The sequence below is a fragment of the Lagopus muta genome, chromosome 3 (assembly GCF_023343835.1).
Source record: "Lagopus muta isolate bLagMut1 chromosome 3, bLagMut1 primary, whole genome shotgun sequence".
In the NCBI taxonomy this organism is placed as follows: Eukaryota; Metazoa; Chordata; class Aves; order Galliformes; family Phasianidae; genus Lagopus; species Lagopus muta.
Genome location: NC_064435.1, coordinates 68,738,106 through 68,752,611, shown reverse-complemented (window position 1 = coordinate 68,752,611; position 14,506 = coordinate 68,738,106). Strand labels below are relative to the sequence as shown.

The following is a 14,506-nucleotide window of genomic DNA, read 5'->3' as shown; positions in this document are numbered from 1 at the left end:
ACCATCATTTTTAGAGCTCACTTAGCTGAGGAAACGTGAAAGCTGTCAACATTTGCACAGCTGTTTTAAGCAAGTCTGGTATAATCAGAAGTCTTTGTCTATCTGATGACTCCTCTTTCTCTGTATGTTTGTATGACCTATAGATAATGACTAAAAAATATTTTCCTAGAAGTATCTTATAACAGAACTAACAGATGTAAAAAAAAAAAAAAAAAAAAAAAAAAGCAACAAAACAAACATGATATATGAACATTTAATAATTAGGAGTAAGACCTAGCTAATTAAGATTCTGAGTAACAGAAATACAGTGATGAATTGCATGTTTTTCTCTATCATTATCCACATTGTTCTAGAGTAATTATCTCATTTCATCAGAGACATAAAAGAAACCTGCACATTTCTTTTGGATTGGTATTGATTTTTCTCTCAGTCTTATCCATTCACCAGCACAGAACATCAATACCACCTCCAGTACTTCCCAGAACACGAAAGCAACACATGCATGTTGCCCCTCCCAGTCATTTCAATGGACCATCAAGCATAGCCTAGTCTAAGAATTCAACCAAGCAATCGAGAGAGGGAGATATTAAACTACAAGTTTAGGGAAAGTTCATAATTCTGAGGAGATGTTTCTGTAACAATTGTGAAGCATTAATTTTCACATCATTCTGATTCTTGAGTCGGTTATTTTTATGTCATATTTCTCTGCTCTCAGATGACATAATTCTGTAGAGTAACAGCTATGATTGTGAAGTTAAAGAGACAAAAATACCTTTGTTATGAAAATCAAGGTAAGCCAAAACCTCTGTCATACCACGGTTCACAGGCAATGTCTCATCCCATGTAGTATTAAATGGTACTGTACATCCTTCTTTACAACGTGCAGAACTTTGTGGCCTAGCAGCAGTGCTACATTTACTCATTCAAGAATGCTCTGTGAACATGGGAGGGAGAAATAGTACATGCTACCTGCTATTACAGATTTATGTCAAAGCTGAATCAAGTAGACAACAGAGGATAGAAACATACTTTTGAGCGTTAATTCCATCAATGGCCTGAATCATCCTCTCATTCAGTTCCTCTTCAAATCTTCTTTTCTGAGATTTTGTTCTGAAATGAAAAATGTGAGAAATTAAAATCACTACATTTTGTTAATAAACCTTAAAAATAAACATTTATGTAATATGTGGTCAACATTTATGTTGCAAAAGCTTCTACAGGCTTCACACACTGAGCCTCCTAAGCTCTTGACAAAAAAAGTCTGCTCCACTTCTCCCTCTATCAATCAATCAACCAACATTTGGGAGCACTTAAAAAGAACACCAAACTTCTTTAAGAAACGATAGGAGATAAAATTTGAGAGAAAGTCCTCCTCAGTGGCATGAATTTAATAAAAAACAACAGAAATATGCTCCAATTCAGAAAACATTTATTGCAACCATTTTTAAATATCCTTGTCAGGACTGTATGATGACTAATAGTGTGTTAGTGTATAATAAACATTTCCTACAGAAAGCCTGCTTACTCGTCTTGGAAATACTTCATTTTTAGTAAGAAGTATGAACATCAAGACTGAAATGTTTTAAGCATGTGCCTTGTTCCTCTTTTTATAACATAGAACATAACTGCAATGAAAAAATAGTCTTATTTTCACTGCACTCATCATAAACCCAGCAGAGGGTTTGCCTTTGATAAGTACAAACATCACCAGTTCTTTCAGCAACAGCACTCTCCTTACAGCCATTATATTTCAAGTATTGCTAGATTATATCTCTGTGCCTTGAAAACTTAAAATTTTATGTTAACTTAATAACACACTTTAACCATTCAGATCTGAAATTTGACTTCTAGCTTATCAGAATTTCCCTAACCTACAAATCCGAAACTTTCAAAGGTACAATGGAACAACTTCTACATCAAGCTTTTGGGTTATTTTCCAATAAACAGTAACTTGTTGCAGGATTCACACACATCGAGAAACTAACATTCATATATTTTCAGTAGCTTTGAACAACTCAACTGTTTTCATGCCTACTCAATGCTGCAGAGATTGAGTAAGAGTTTGCAGCTTATTTTTCACATATGGACCATTCCACCCATGAGGAATAACCACACAGGAGGAGACATTATCTAATAACGCTTAGCATTCCTGGCATACCCCTATCAATATACCATGTAAGTGGGTAAGATTGATTGCCACAAATGGAAGCCTATACTCAGGCTTCAAAACTCATATTTTCATATTCTAATAAAACACTGATTTTCAGATGGCTTATCACCATTTCAGCGCTATCCTTGGAGAATGACAAACTTGCACACCTAAAATTTTAGCTATATACCTCAGTACAGACAGGAGACTCTAGTAATCATTTCTAGAAACTGCTTTCAATAGCATGCTGTCAACAAGCATGGCAATGTTTGTACCTGTTCATACATTTTGGAACGTACTTCTTACTACTAGGCTGACTTACATTCTCTGGAGATACTGTCCAAACATACATGCTGGGTTTAAAAACCAGAGATGTTGTTTATTAATATAATGCATACATGGTCAAAACTTGTTCAACTTCTGAAATTTAGGAATACTTCATGTATTTGCACTGCTCCTCAGTAACCTCTATTTTGATTAATGAGATATTTACCATGTAGGGAGATCACAGAATCATAGAATGGCCTGGGTTGAAAAGGACCACAAAGATCACCTAGTTTCAACCCCCCCTGCTATGTGCAGGGTCGCCAACCACCAGACCAGGCTGCCCAGAGCCACATCCAGCCTGGCCTTGAAAGCATGCAGGGATGGGGCATCCACAACCTCCTTGGGCAACCCTGTTCACGATGGGGAAGGAGTAGATAGAATGACTTGTCTGCATAACCAAAGATAATAACAATAGAAATTTTTCAATGGCTCTTTCAAACTTTCCTATGTATTTGCAGTGCTTCTTATAATATTGAAACGAAGACATTATCTAAAGTCTTATCAGGTCATTTAAATAAAAATGAAAGATTTCAGCATCCTGACAGTGTTAGGCTTGTTTTTTTTAAGGAGTAGTCATTCTTTTCTTGATATAAAATTCTGATATACATATGGTTTTTTTTGTTTTTTTTTTTTTTTTGAGAAAGTGATCTTTGCTCAGTGTTGGCCTAGTCACTGAAACAACAAACAGGGGATTAAAAAAAAATTGATGCGATTTTGCAAATATTTTGCATAGCAAAAGTACTGCAGAAGGTCCACAAAATACTACTGCAAACACTATAAACACTACAAACTTTGAAATAATAAACAATGCAAATACAAAGCAATTCACAAAATATGCTTTTCAGTCCATATTATTAGCTGTTAAAACACAATTTACTAAAAACCCTTCACAACTTCTGTTTTCTTCCCCACTCTATCTCCTCTCTCAATTTTCCTGTACATCACTTTCTGCACAAAGAACAAGCGAGATGTTAGCAGAAGTAAACAGGAGCCACTAACATAATAATTCTGAATAATGCTTATTTGTTAGAAGGAAGTATATTTACAATTCTTAAATATCTGCAAAATCTGTTTTCATAGCTCTTTTTATCTGTGAGGCATCAGTTCAAAAAGTAATCTGAATAAGAAATTGCTTTCTCTTGGAAGTATGTCTTATACCTATAAAAATGCAAATATACATACATATATATATATATATATATATATGTATATGGAATTTATGTGAATAATTGATTTTTTTTTAAACCAATTTACCTCTCTCTGCAACGCTGAAAATGATACTGCCCCATGGGAACATCCTAATAAAAGACAAAAGAAAATACCTCTTAACTATAATACACTTTGACAACATAATTAATGTGAATTCACTTTAAAATTAGTGTTGAAAACAGGGTCAAGTAAAGAAAAATTTTTCCAATACAAATACTTTTAGCATTAGATTAAAACTCTTAAAAGAAAAATCCAGCCAATGGTGAAAATGGAATGATCCAGACACAAAATGATCCATCATAATAAGCAATAAATTAGCAATACAACCACCAGAAACCAAAAATGTTTTTCTTTACTAGAAAGTTGCTGCTTCAAAGTAACCGTTATATATTACTGTTGTAATACAGCCCAAACTCCTGCCAGCTTTAGGAAAAAAATAATATTAAGTGTTCTTGAAAAAACAGACCTGAGTGGCCAAGTACGGGCTATGGACATTATTATTATTGATGAGGAATAGCAGCCATCACAACTACCTTTATTTTGTGATTAATAGTGACAGTTGGGTACTTTCTATAATGAACATGTCACAATCCACATTCTGATGCACTGTATTTATTGAACAAGATTGGTTAGGTGGCTCAGTCTTATGCTCTCATATATAATGGAAACAGGAGTGAACGCTAATGTTCAAAACGCTTAGAATTTATCTCTAACTTTGCGCTTTTTAGAAGTAGAATAACATGACGTGCAAGATAGAAACTATCTTACTGACAGCAATAAGATAGTGATGATAAAATTAAAAAGAAATATTTTCTGCTCAGTGTTGGAGATGTGACATACAATAGCATTGTGATACTCAGGCTCTTAGCTTCAGTTTACAGTTTGGTTAGTGCACCTTCAACTGGTTGATGTTACAGCATGCATCGATTTGGTTCCCAGAGATTAGGTTCTTAAAAGATCCAGTCCAGGTACACAGGAATATTCTAACTTCATAGCATTTGCTCTACATTTGGCCACATCCCAAATGCAATATGTTGCTAAATAATCATTAAATTTCAGGAATTGTCTCTGCATGAAAAGTACTTCTTCCTAAAGGTATTGCAATCTGGCTTCACATTCAGAATCTGTTTCCACATTGTGAACAGCAGCCATTCGACATGCTGTGACTGTGGCACAAGCTCAGAGGGCAAAATCATGCATTTTGTTAAGTACACTTCAGCTCTTACGATTCAGACATGCACTACAAGGAAAATACAGCTCTTCAAAATCTAATCCAAAACTCATAACCCAATGGAAAATCTCCTAGAAACTTCCTTGTGCTTTTGCCCAGTACAAATGCATGTACTTTTCCATCAGAAATAACCAGGTATTTAGCAGTGAGCACCTTTTTTTCTTTCAAATACTGCTAAATTGTACAAAATGACATAAGTAGGCCCCTACTGTTGTGCTAATCTTGCCGTTTTCAGTGGTCATGCTGTCCCTGTGGTGCAAGTGTGCAAATGGCTTGGCTGCTCCCCAAGATTCCAGGTACCGGGTCATGCGGACAGAAGCTCTCATTTTGGCTCCATCAAGAGTATGTCGAGGTCTAATGTGGTGCTGAGGACTTCGCTTCTCTCCCTGGTTGACAGAAAATAAAAAATGATATCACACTCGGCGTTCATTACCTTCAGAAGCACGAATGCATCATCTGCTACCACTTATCTGCATGCTTAGGAACTTGAAAATGGAGAGAAGCTAAGAATCCACAATTCATAATGATATTGCTGGGAAATATCAGAGACTTATTTCTGAAGAGCGGGAAAGATTGGCAATGCAAACATGCATTTGAAGAAATCAGTAATAGCTCTGACCAATATATTATGGCAGTAAATTATTCAATAAACAGATTAGTGGTCCTGCTCAAAAATAACTAGGACTGCCCACAAAACAGAAGCACTACTAACCTTAGGATTGATTACAAAGTAAGTCTTAACATTATGCTCTTTCAGATATGGGTCCCTCACATCTCCATCCCCATCTTCCACTTTGTAAGCTCCATTCAAATGTGCCAAGGTGACTGAAGTGATGTGAACACGGCTGAAATTATATTTTAAAAGAATGACAGAATCATGAACACTGGTCAAGAGTATAACTGGAAGCTGATCAACCTCTTTTTTACTAGCTTTCTGAAATACTTTTGATGCACTGCTCACTTCATTTGCAATCTCTGTAATCTCATTTTCAGAAGTTCTAATAGACATAAATCTAATGGTTTCCATCCACAAAAATACTCCTTAAATCACAGGAAATGCTATGTATCCATTTCTTTAAAGACAACACTAAGAATTATTCTAGGATTCTTCATGAGGCTTGATGACCAAAGACACAGTACCTGCATGTGTCCCCGCAGAACAAAGACTCGTGTGTACAAAGGCTAACAGAGAAGCCTCTTACCCTGGGACCCCTCCAGCTTCCATGTGATTTGCCAGAGTGACATCGTGCGACCACACATCGTACTGCCACTTCTGTAGCCCAATAACTCCACAGAGTACATTTCCAGAGTGCACTCCTACACGCATATTAATATCGACTCCAGTTGCATCTCTCACTTTCCTGTAGTTGAGAAGAAACCTGTGTTAATATACATAACAAAGCCTTTGCTTTCTTTTAATTTGACACACAAATTAACAGGAACAATGGTGATACCATCTATTTCTTTTTAGCATTGGCTCCATCTTTTCTGTGATAGGATTTTTTTTTTAATATATATTACCTTTTCTATTATCTGCATTTACAAATATTTGCACCAAACATTCATTACCAAATCTAAAGCTGTTTCTCCCATATCCATTTGAAATTATTTGGTAGAACTGAACTAGGTAGTGGTCAAGTTCAGTCCTACAGTAGAACCTAAGAAATGTTTTCCTAAAGGCCTTTGGTTTGGTTTTTAATGCAGCAGCAATCTAATGAAGATTTTGGAGAGCTGGAATTACTGTTACATTAGCTTCCAGCTGAAGACCCTATTATCTAGGGTAAGGACAGCCTTTCTCATATCTGTCCTCTATCAGGTCCCAATATACTTGAGTGCCTTCTTGCAAATGGTTTTCCAGCAAGAAGGATGAAAAATGCAGTACCTCAGGTTTCTATACAAGCAGCGGCTCATAGAGTTTTTACAGATACGGGCTCAGTGTCATTCAGGCTATGAAGAATATAGGCTCAACAGTCTTTCACATGCTTGTTAGTGCCCTACCCAACAGCTTGTTATGCAGAAGGTGAGAGGCCACCCTCACCAAGAATACCAGATCTAAAGCTTCGAACTTTCCAATGAGAGAGCTGAGGTATCTTCATCCAAAATCACGGAACAGCCCTACACATAAGATAGGTATTAATCTTTTCAGAAGAGGTGCACCTGAGTCACAGGTGGGTGACTAAAGCCAAACAGCTAGAACATTTTCATTTGTCATATGGGTATCTAACTATATATTTAGTGAGCTATCTAACTAATTCATATGTCTGCAGATGCAGTTCTAAGAAACTGGAAGATCATATTACTCTAAATTGGATTTATGAATTTAAACCCCAGCTCATGCTGACCAAATTGAAGCCAATAAAGAACATGTAATATTCATCCTGGGAGAATTCTGTGTTGACGGAACCAACAGCAAATAATAAATCCAAATGGTTTCTTGCATATGGGTCAGATTCAAAGTTCTAGCAACATCCTTCAGTCTCAATGATAACACCCATTAGCTCTATGCCTCTGGAATTACAGAATTAAACTAGCCTCTTCTTCCTCTTTATTGAAAGGGGATGTAAAACTTAACAGTCTCATTTTGTCAAGGCAAATGACACTTCTAATCACTCAAAGTACTCTTTTGCTGGAAAATGAAAATAACAGAAATATTCATGTTGGACATTAGGAAAAAAAAATTCTTCCCAGAAAGAGCAGTGAGGTATTAGCACAGGCTGCCCAGGGAGGTAGTGGAGTCACCATCCCTGAAGGCATTCAAGAAACAGAGACATGGCACTGAGGGATATGGTTTAGTGGACATGGAGGTTATGGGTTGATGGCTGTGCTGGATGATCTTAGCAGTCTTCCCAACATTAATGATTCTATGATTTTATGAAGTATGCTGTTAAGCTGGGTTTTGAAATTATTGAAAATGGAAAACTTTTTTTTAATCTCTTTAATCTCTAGCAAGTTTTATTAATGTCTCATTTCACTTTTCTATTTTACTCAGCTCTCCTGTAGCTGACACACTTGAAATTGGACTGCTTGTAAATAACCTTTTCAAGCAGTCCACAAATGACAAACACAGCATTGCTCTGCACAAGCAATATGATGAAATACAAGCTTAACACTCCAGATAAAATGTGTTTTACAAATCTGGTCTCTGCGGAAGAGGAACATTTATCCTTCAGGAGAGCTTTCCTAGAGGCTGCCCTGCCATATTCTGCAGAGGACATCACAAAGTCTGCAGTAAAATAAGCTCTCATGAATTAAGAAAGGGAACTTCCAAATTGGTACAACAGCCTCATCCAATACTTTCTTTCACTTTCAGCCCTCTAAAATGGAACTCATTTCACACTATCAAATCAAAGCCAGCCTTTGAGAATTTGCAACAGAGACTAATATAAATTATAGTCACCAGACAGACAAGAGGGTGGAGTACAGCAGAAGGAAGACAACACATACGTTCAACATATTTTGTCCAAAATATATCACATTACACACTTCCAACAGCAAGAGTAATACTATTACTACAACTTCTTGTTCTAGAGGCCACTGTGCCGAAATGACTGCCGTACTTGACATAATATTTTGAAAGCATCTTAAAACATAGGGTACTGACTCCACATATCTTAACACTGATGCAACTAGCCTGTGATAATCCAGGCACCAAGTCCACAACCACTGTCAATTAGGACTACAGCAATTAAGTTAGATCAGAATGTGCTACGTAACTGAAATATGATTTTTGAGCCTATAAACCTGAACTTACAAAGACGACCTGATCAAGGAGCACTAGCAGTGTCCATGTCTGTGAGCAGCTTGAGAAGAACATCATTTTTAAAAGAAATTGGAATTATGAAATGTGATGAACTGAAAGACTGCTCTCTGAGTTCAAGTAGAGTATTGCTTTGTGACACGCAAAATTATACTGCTAGTTCTTTGGGAAGGACAGCCATGGCTTTGTATTGTTTTTCTATTTGCCTGTAACCTTCTGCATTTTTTTCTTCAAAAGTAGAAAAGGAACAGAAATTCCAAGTGAATGCTTTAACACACATCTATCACACAGCACCTGGATCTTTTTAGATTCAAACTAAAAAGCTCTCATTTTCAATGAAAGTTTTGGAAAAAGAGAAAAATAAGATATAGTAAAAATGCCAAAACAATGACTGCAGTGTTTAGGGACAGACTCTTTTTTAACTCTAGTGAAGGGATGTCAGCTTTAATTCCTAATATGCTAGAGAAGGATTTAATTATAATAATGCTGCTCTTTGTATCTAAATAAAAAAGAGAAAACATCCAGTGAAAGCAACAGAGGAAACAATCCAATCTGCAGTTTTAATGCTAGCCAAGTGAAAGTACTGAAAGTGCCATAAAAATACATATCTTCGGACACAATGTAAGGTACAACCATAACTGGATGAAGAAAAATAATTTTAGAAAATGCAGCAACCTAATTTCTTTCCTTTACTGAAGCTATTTTCGCAAAAGATCTCTAAAGCAAGGAGAGGTACATCCTTGTTTAAAGAGATACCACACCATTTCAGTGAAAAACTGAGAGAAAAAAAATCAATTTCAATTAACCAACAAATTCATACAGTAATTCTACTGCACTGAATCACAAGACTAGGTAACTGAAAAAAAAAACAAAAACCACTATAAGCAGAAACACATGCAGTACATAAGCATCAGAGGAATCATTTTTGTAGGCCTGTTTAGTTAATCAATGAGGTAACATTCAATGTATCCACATGACATTTTTTCAAAATGAAGGTCACCAAGATATACTATAATTTTAATCAAAGGAAACCACTTTCCAGTTGAAAAATATTTTTGCCATTAATAAATTTGCTATAAGCAAGCACTTACAGTATTTTAACTCCTAACAGATAAAAACTTCAGGTATGAATTATACACAGTGAACTATCTCAATCTGGTTTTAAAATAAAAGTGGAAGTTTTTTTATTGTCTTTTTCTCTCAAAAGGTTTTCTAAATAAGACAGCAGAATCAGAACCTTGCTTAGCAAATAACCTGTAATACACAGATCTGAAGTTTTTGGATTGGCAGATGTAGGACCTTTCAGGATGATGTGCAGTCATCCAAAGTTTAAGTACCTTCATGCTGAAATGTGTCCTATTTCAGTGGCAGAATTCATCAAAGGCAGGTAGCTTACATGAGAATTATTTCTAGGCTGCACTGAGTTGAGGTACCAGCCAGGAGAGATACAGGGGAGTAAAGCTGTCCTCTTGCATGACATCTCTGGAGTCCCATTATCTTCAGAACTGCCTATACTCTGTTCTCAACCTATACCTCAGTAGTAAGCTAAAGTATTCCTCAAACATGTCTGAAGCAAATGATCTACAGTGGTGACCCAACAGCTATAAACATTTTTCCTATTTCACAATCAAGCCTCTTGTAGTTATTTGAGTTACTTGAAATAAGTTGCAACTGCTATTTCAAAAGAAATCACATTATGATTCTCACATACTTTGTTTCAAGACAGAACAAGTGCAACAATTATGGGAAAGAAGGGACAACGATAGCAGCCCACAAATCCAAAGTACTGTTGAAAAGGGCGGAATTCTAAACGGTGTCTCAATGCATTAACAGAAAATATATATATATAGAAAGTCTTCTCCTAAAAAAATTAATTACAGAAAAGTTGAAACTAAACCTAAACCTTAAGTCTACTAAGACATGCACATCTTATTGCTCATACAACAAAATGGAAGGTATACTTCTCAGCCAAAGGCCCACAAACTTGTTAAAGATGTTTTCAGTATACATGTTCAATATCACTGCAGGCTAAGTGCTCCAGGCATCTTAATAACACTTTCTTCTGTAGAGTGGCAACCACTCCTGATCAGCACAACTCCAAGCTTATAAATCAAGAGCTCAGGCCTTGAACAAAGCCATTTGACTAACAAGTGGGTGGCAGCATCACAACTGTGAAAAGCAGGTCTTCCCAAATAAGTGATGTTTATATTTACCACCTTATCATGACAGAATCACAGACTAGTTGAGATCAGAAAGAACCTCTGGAGACCGTCTAGTCCAAACCCTGCTCAAAACAAGTCCAATTAGAGCAGGCTGCTCAGGGCTGTACCAGCTGGGTTTCAATTATTTTTCCCATAAAGGAATCTCCACAATCTCTCTGGGCAACCTGTGGTAGTGCGCAGCCACCTGCAAATCAAATTAGTATTTCCAGAGGTTCAGAAGGAACCTCTTGTGTTACAGTTTGTGCCCACTGCCTCCTTTTCGGACATTGGGTGCCAATGAAAAAGCCTGATCCATTTCCTTTATATATCTTCCCTTCAAGCCCTTAAGTGTTTTGATAACTTCCCTCTGAGCCTTCACTTCTAAGGATGAACAGCCTCAGCTCTCTCAGTCTCTTCTCATGAGAGATGCTCCAATTTCTTAATCATCTTTGTAGAGTAGTGACAGAATAGACTGGCATAACCCAACATTTTTCTTTGCTGAGGCCAAGACCAAGATTATCATGTTCGACCTTGTACTGAAACATGCCAACTACGACAGGTCTGAATGTTTCAACCAGCAGCTACAGGTAGAGGGAGACAGAATATTGTTCATCTAATAAAACCACAGCGCTTACTTAATGGCTTCACACATGTCCAGTCCCATTTTCACACAATTCTTGGCATGATTTTGAAGAGAAATAGGTAGTCCAGAAACACAGTAATAGCAGTCACCTAGGATTTTAATTCTCATACATTCATTTTCCTGGAGGAAAAGAAAAATCAGATGATCACTTTCAACTTGATTTACACAAACTGAGTGTTACTGCTAAAAAGACTGACTTAAATGATATTATCAAAACTGTTCTGCTTAAGCCCATTTTAATAGAAAAGCATTTGTCTTGCTAAAAAAAAAAAAAAAAAACAAAAAAACAAAAACACAACACTGTCAGAGTTCTGTAGCAGTGATTCCTCCATTTTTTATGGTCTTTAATGGATTAAACCAGAAAGAAAATCCACAGCAAAATACACATTACACATTAGATTGAGGAACTGAGGTGAAGCACCATATACTATATATCTATATCTATCTATATATATATATATACACTTTATATAAACTACTTTATTTGAAATAGAAAATCAAATCATGAAATACCTGCTGGAACCAGCCATCATAATCTTATTTTAATCTTCTATACTCTTTAAGGCAATACACTGTTTTTGTTTTTGTTTTCTTTTAATAATCAAAGTTGGACATTAGTTTTCAAATTCATTAAAAAATTTTGTCTGTTTTAGCACAACAGTCAAACACAGAATCAAGTTTGATGTAATGTTTATATTCAAATCTTTTCTTGAGTAATCAAGAGGCTATGGTCAGTAATTAAAATTACTTTGATCAATATTGTCTCTCCTGTTGTCCAGTCTCTTAAAAGCTTTTCCAGAGAAAACTGATGCAAACATTTTTCTATCTTGAGTTCTTTAATCTTCATAATGGTCAAAATGCTATTTAAAATGCTGTTCGTCATCCAATTAAGCTTTCTAGAGCTCCAGGATCTGTTTATATTGGCCCCATCAGAGCGAGCTTTCTTGGCTTTCACAGATTGTCTCAGAGGAAGAAACACACTGCTCTATGATCAGGGCCAGATTTTACTTCATGTAGTTCAAGACTAATCTTCCTGTAAAAGCCCAAGAAATGCTTTTTCTCAGAGAAAGAAGAGCACTCAAGATGAACAAATATTTAAAGGTGACTTGGATTTAAATTAAGAATTGAATTAAGAATTAAACTGAATATTTAAATTAACAGTAGCAGTCCAGTAGAAACTTACCTTTGCAATTTGATCGAACTTGCCAAACAGCTCATTCAGCATGTGCACCAGCTCCCCTGGTGAGCAGTCACTGGCCAGGCGAGTGAATCCCACAATATCAGCATATAAAATGCTACAGTGGAAACAAACAGAAGCTTCATCATAGTTTCGCAAAACGTGAACTTATCAATGAACAGCAAAAGCTGAAAGTAGGCATTCAGGACTTGGCACTGTCATGCCTGTAATCAAAATGGTCGCTGTTATAAGCAAAGCAATAAATATGCCTGTATTTATGGCATATCTGCCTTTACTTTTATATACATTACATATGTAGGAGATACGTACCTATATTTATTTTAATAGGTATTATCTTCTTACATATGTCTGTACTAATGGGCAATTATAGGCATTCTATATGTATATGTGTTATGCTGTATTCAAAAATAGAAATCTTTTTCTGACTCACTAGCTCACAATGTAAGAATAGAAATAATTTCAATAAACAGGTTTGTTATCAGAATTAATAACTTTTTATCATTTTGGACTTTTTTTTGTCAAGATTTACTATCAGTAATTTACATCATGGAAATCTTCATTCAGTTAATACTCAGACTATTAAATTAAAGGTCAACTGTTAAGGTATTCAGATCACACAATGTTTCTTCTCACCAAGAAAAACTGACCAATTCATAGAAATGAAACAATAGTTTTGCTTACAACTGAAAAGGAACCTCCAACATCGTGCAATATTTTCTTAAAAAATGTGGTTTCTGTGACTGTCATTCAATGACCTTCTCAGTCAAAAAACAAACAAACAAAACACAAGTAAAATCATTTCTAAATACTAAGGAATACTTGAAATAAATGGTTAACTTTTTCACTTATCTCAGTGTGTTGCTTTTTTGTGTCTTCAACAAAGTCATATTTTCTTTTTTTTTTTTTTTTTAACTTCTAGAAACTCATAATCAATAAGTAATTAGATTTGTCAGCAGAATATTTTATCTTTAGATATTATGTGAAGTATGTATGTGATACAGCAGTTTCTATTTACATTATTTATAACCTGACAAATTGCTCTAGTTAGGAAAATTACTAATTTGGAGTAATATAAATTACAAACCACAATTTCAACTAGAATAAGCAGTGGTGGGATTTGGTACTTTAAACTGAATAATTAAGATGTTCTGAAGAAAGCCTGTTTATACATTTACTAAACATCCATCTCCTAAACAAACCTTCTCTGCATTATCACTTTTGCTGTTCTGGAACACAGAGCTGTCAGCATTTAATAAATTAAAATACGCTAGATACTGAACATTAAGTTGTTGAAAAATACATTAAAACAATGATTTTCTTAGTTAATCAGTATTTTCTCTTCCTTTTAACATTGTAATAAACTTTATTCCAGTCCAATACCTTACATTGGTGTGTCGTTTGACATACAAGTTGTGGAAGTTGTTTGTATTTTCCAGCTGACCTGCCTTGGGACCTTGTAACCTCTGAATGATCTCTGCTTTCATTTCCATGGCAATGTGAGCAGGCAGTAAAGAAAGAAGAAGACGCTCCTAAAATTTAAAATGAAACATCCACAATTTCTTCAAGGAGAACAAAATCAGCATGGAAGCAATACTGTGCAGCCTCCAAAATCAGTCTGTTGAAGAACTTGACAGAATATACACATATTTATAAGTACTATCTATTTTTCTTAGGTGTACTTTTTACATCTATTCATACTTTCAGCAAGTTTTAGACTAAAAAGATAAACTCAGATGCAGAACATATAGAAAATGTTTGACTTTTCCATATAAATACAGAATTATCTGCTTT

At 35.5% G+C, this 14,506-nt stretch overlaps 1 protein-coding gene across 3 annotated transcripts in view; it reads right to left on the bottom strand.

Moving 5' to 3' along the window:
* The window catches only part of ADCY2 (adenylate cyclase 2), a 205,591-nt gene that overhangs the window by 63,463 nt on the left and 127,622 nt on the right, over window positions 1–14,506 (bottom strand). For all 3 annotated transcript variants that reach the window (XM_048939390.1, XM_048939388.1, XM_048939389.1), the window contains 8 exons: window positions 14,096–14,244; window positions 12,701–12,812; window positions 11,510–11,637; window positions 6,119–6,277; window positions 5,629–5,761; window positions 5,126–5,302; window positions 3,731–3,774; window positions 1,030–1,110 (listed from right to left, as the gene is read on the bottom strand). In XM_048939390.1, the coding sequence (XP_048795347.1) occupies window positions 1,030–1,110; window positions 3,731–3,774; window positions 5,126–5,302; window positions 5,629–5,761; window positions 6,119–6,277; window positions 11,510–11,637; window positions 12,701–12,812; window positions 14,096–14,244 (983 nt within the window). The remainder of the gene's footprint in view (window positions 1–1,029; window positions 1,111–3,730; window positions 3,775–5,125; window positions 5,303–5,628; window positions 5,762–6,118; window positions 6,278–11,509; window positions 11,638–12,700; window positions 12,813–14,095; window positions 14,245–14,506) is intronic.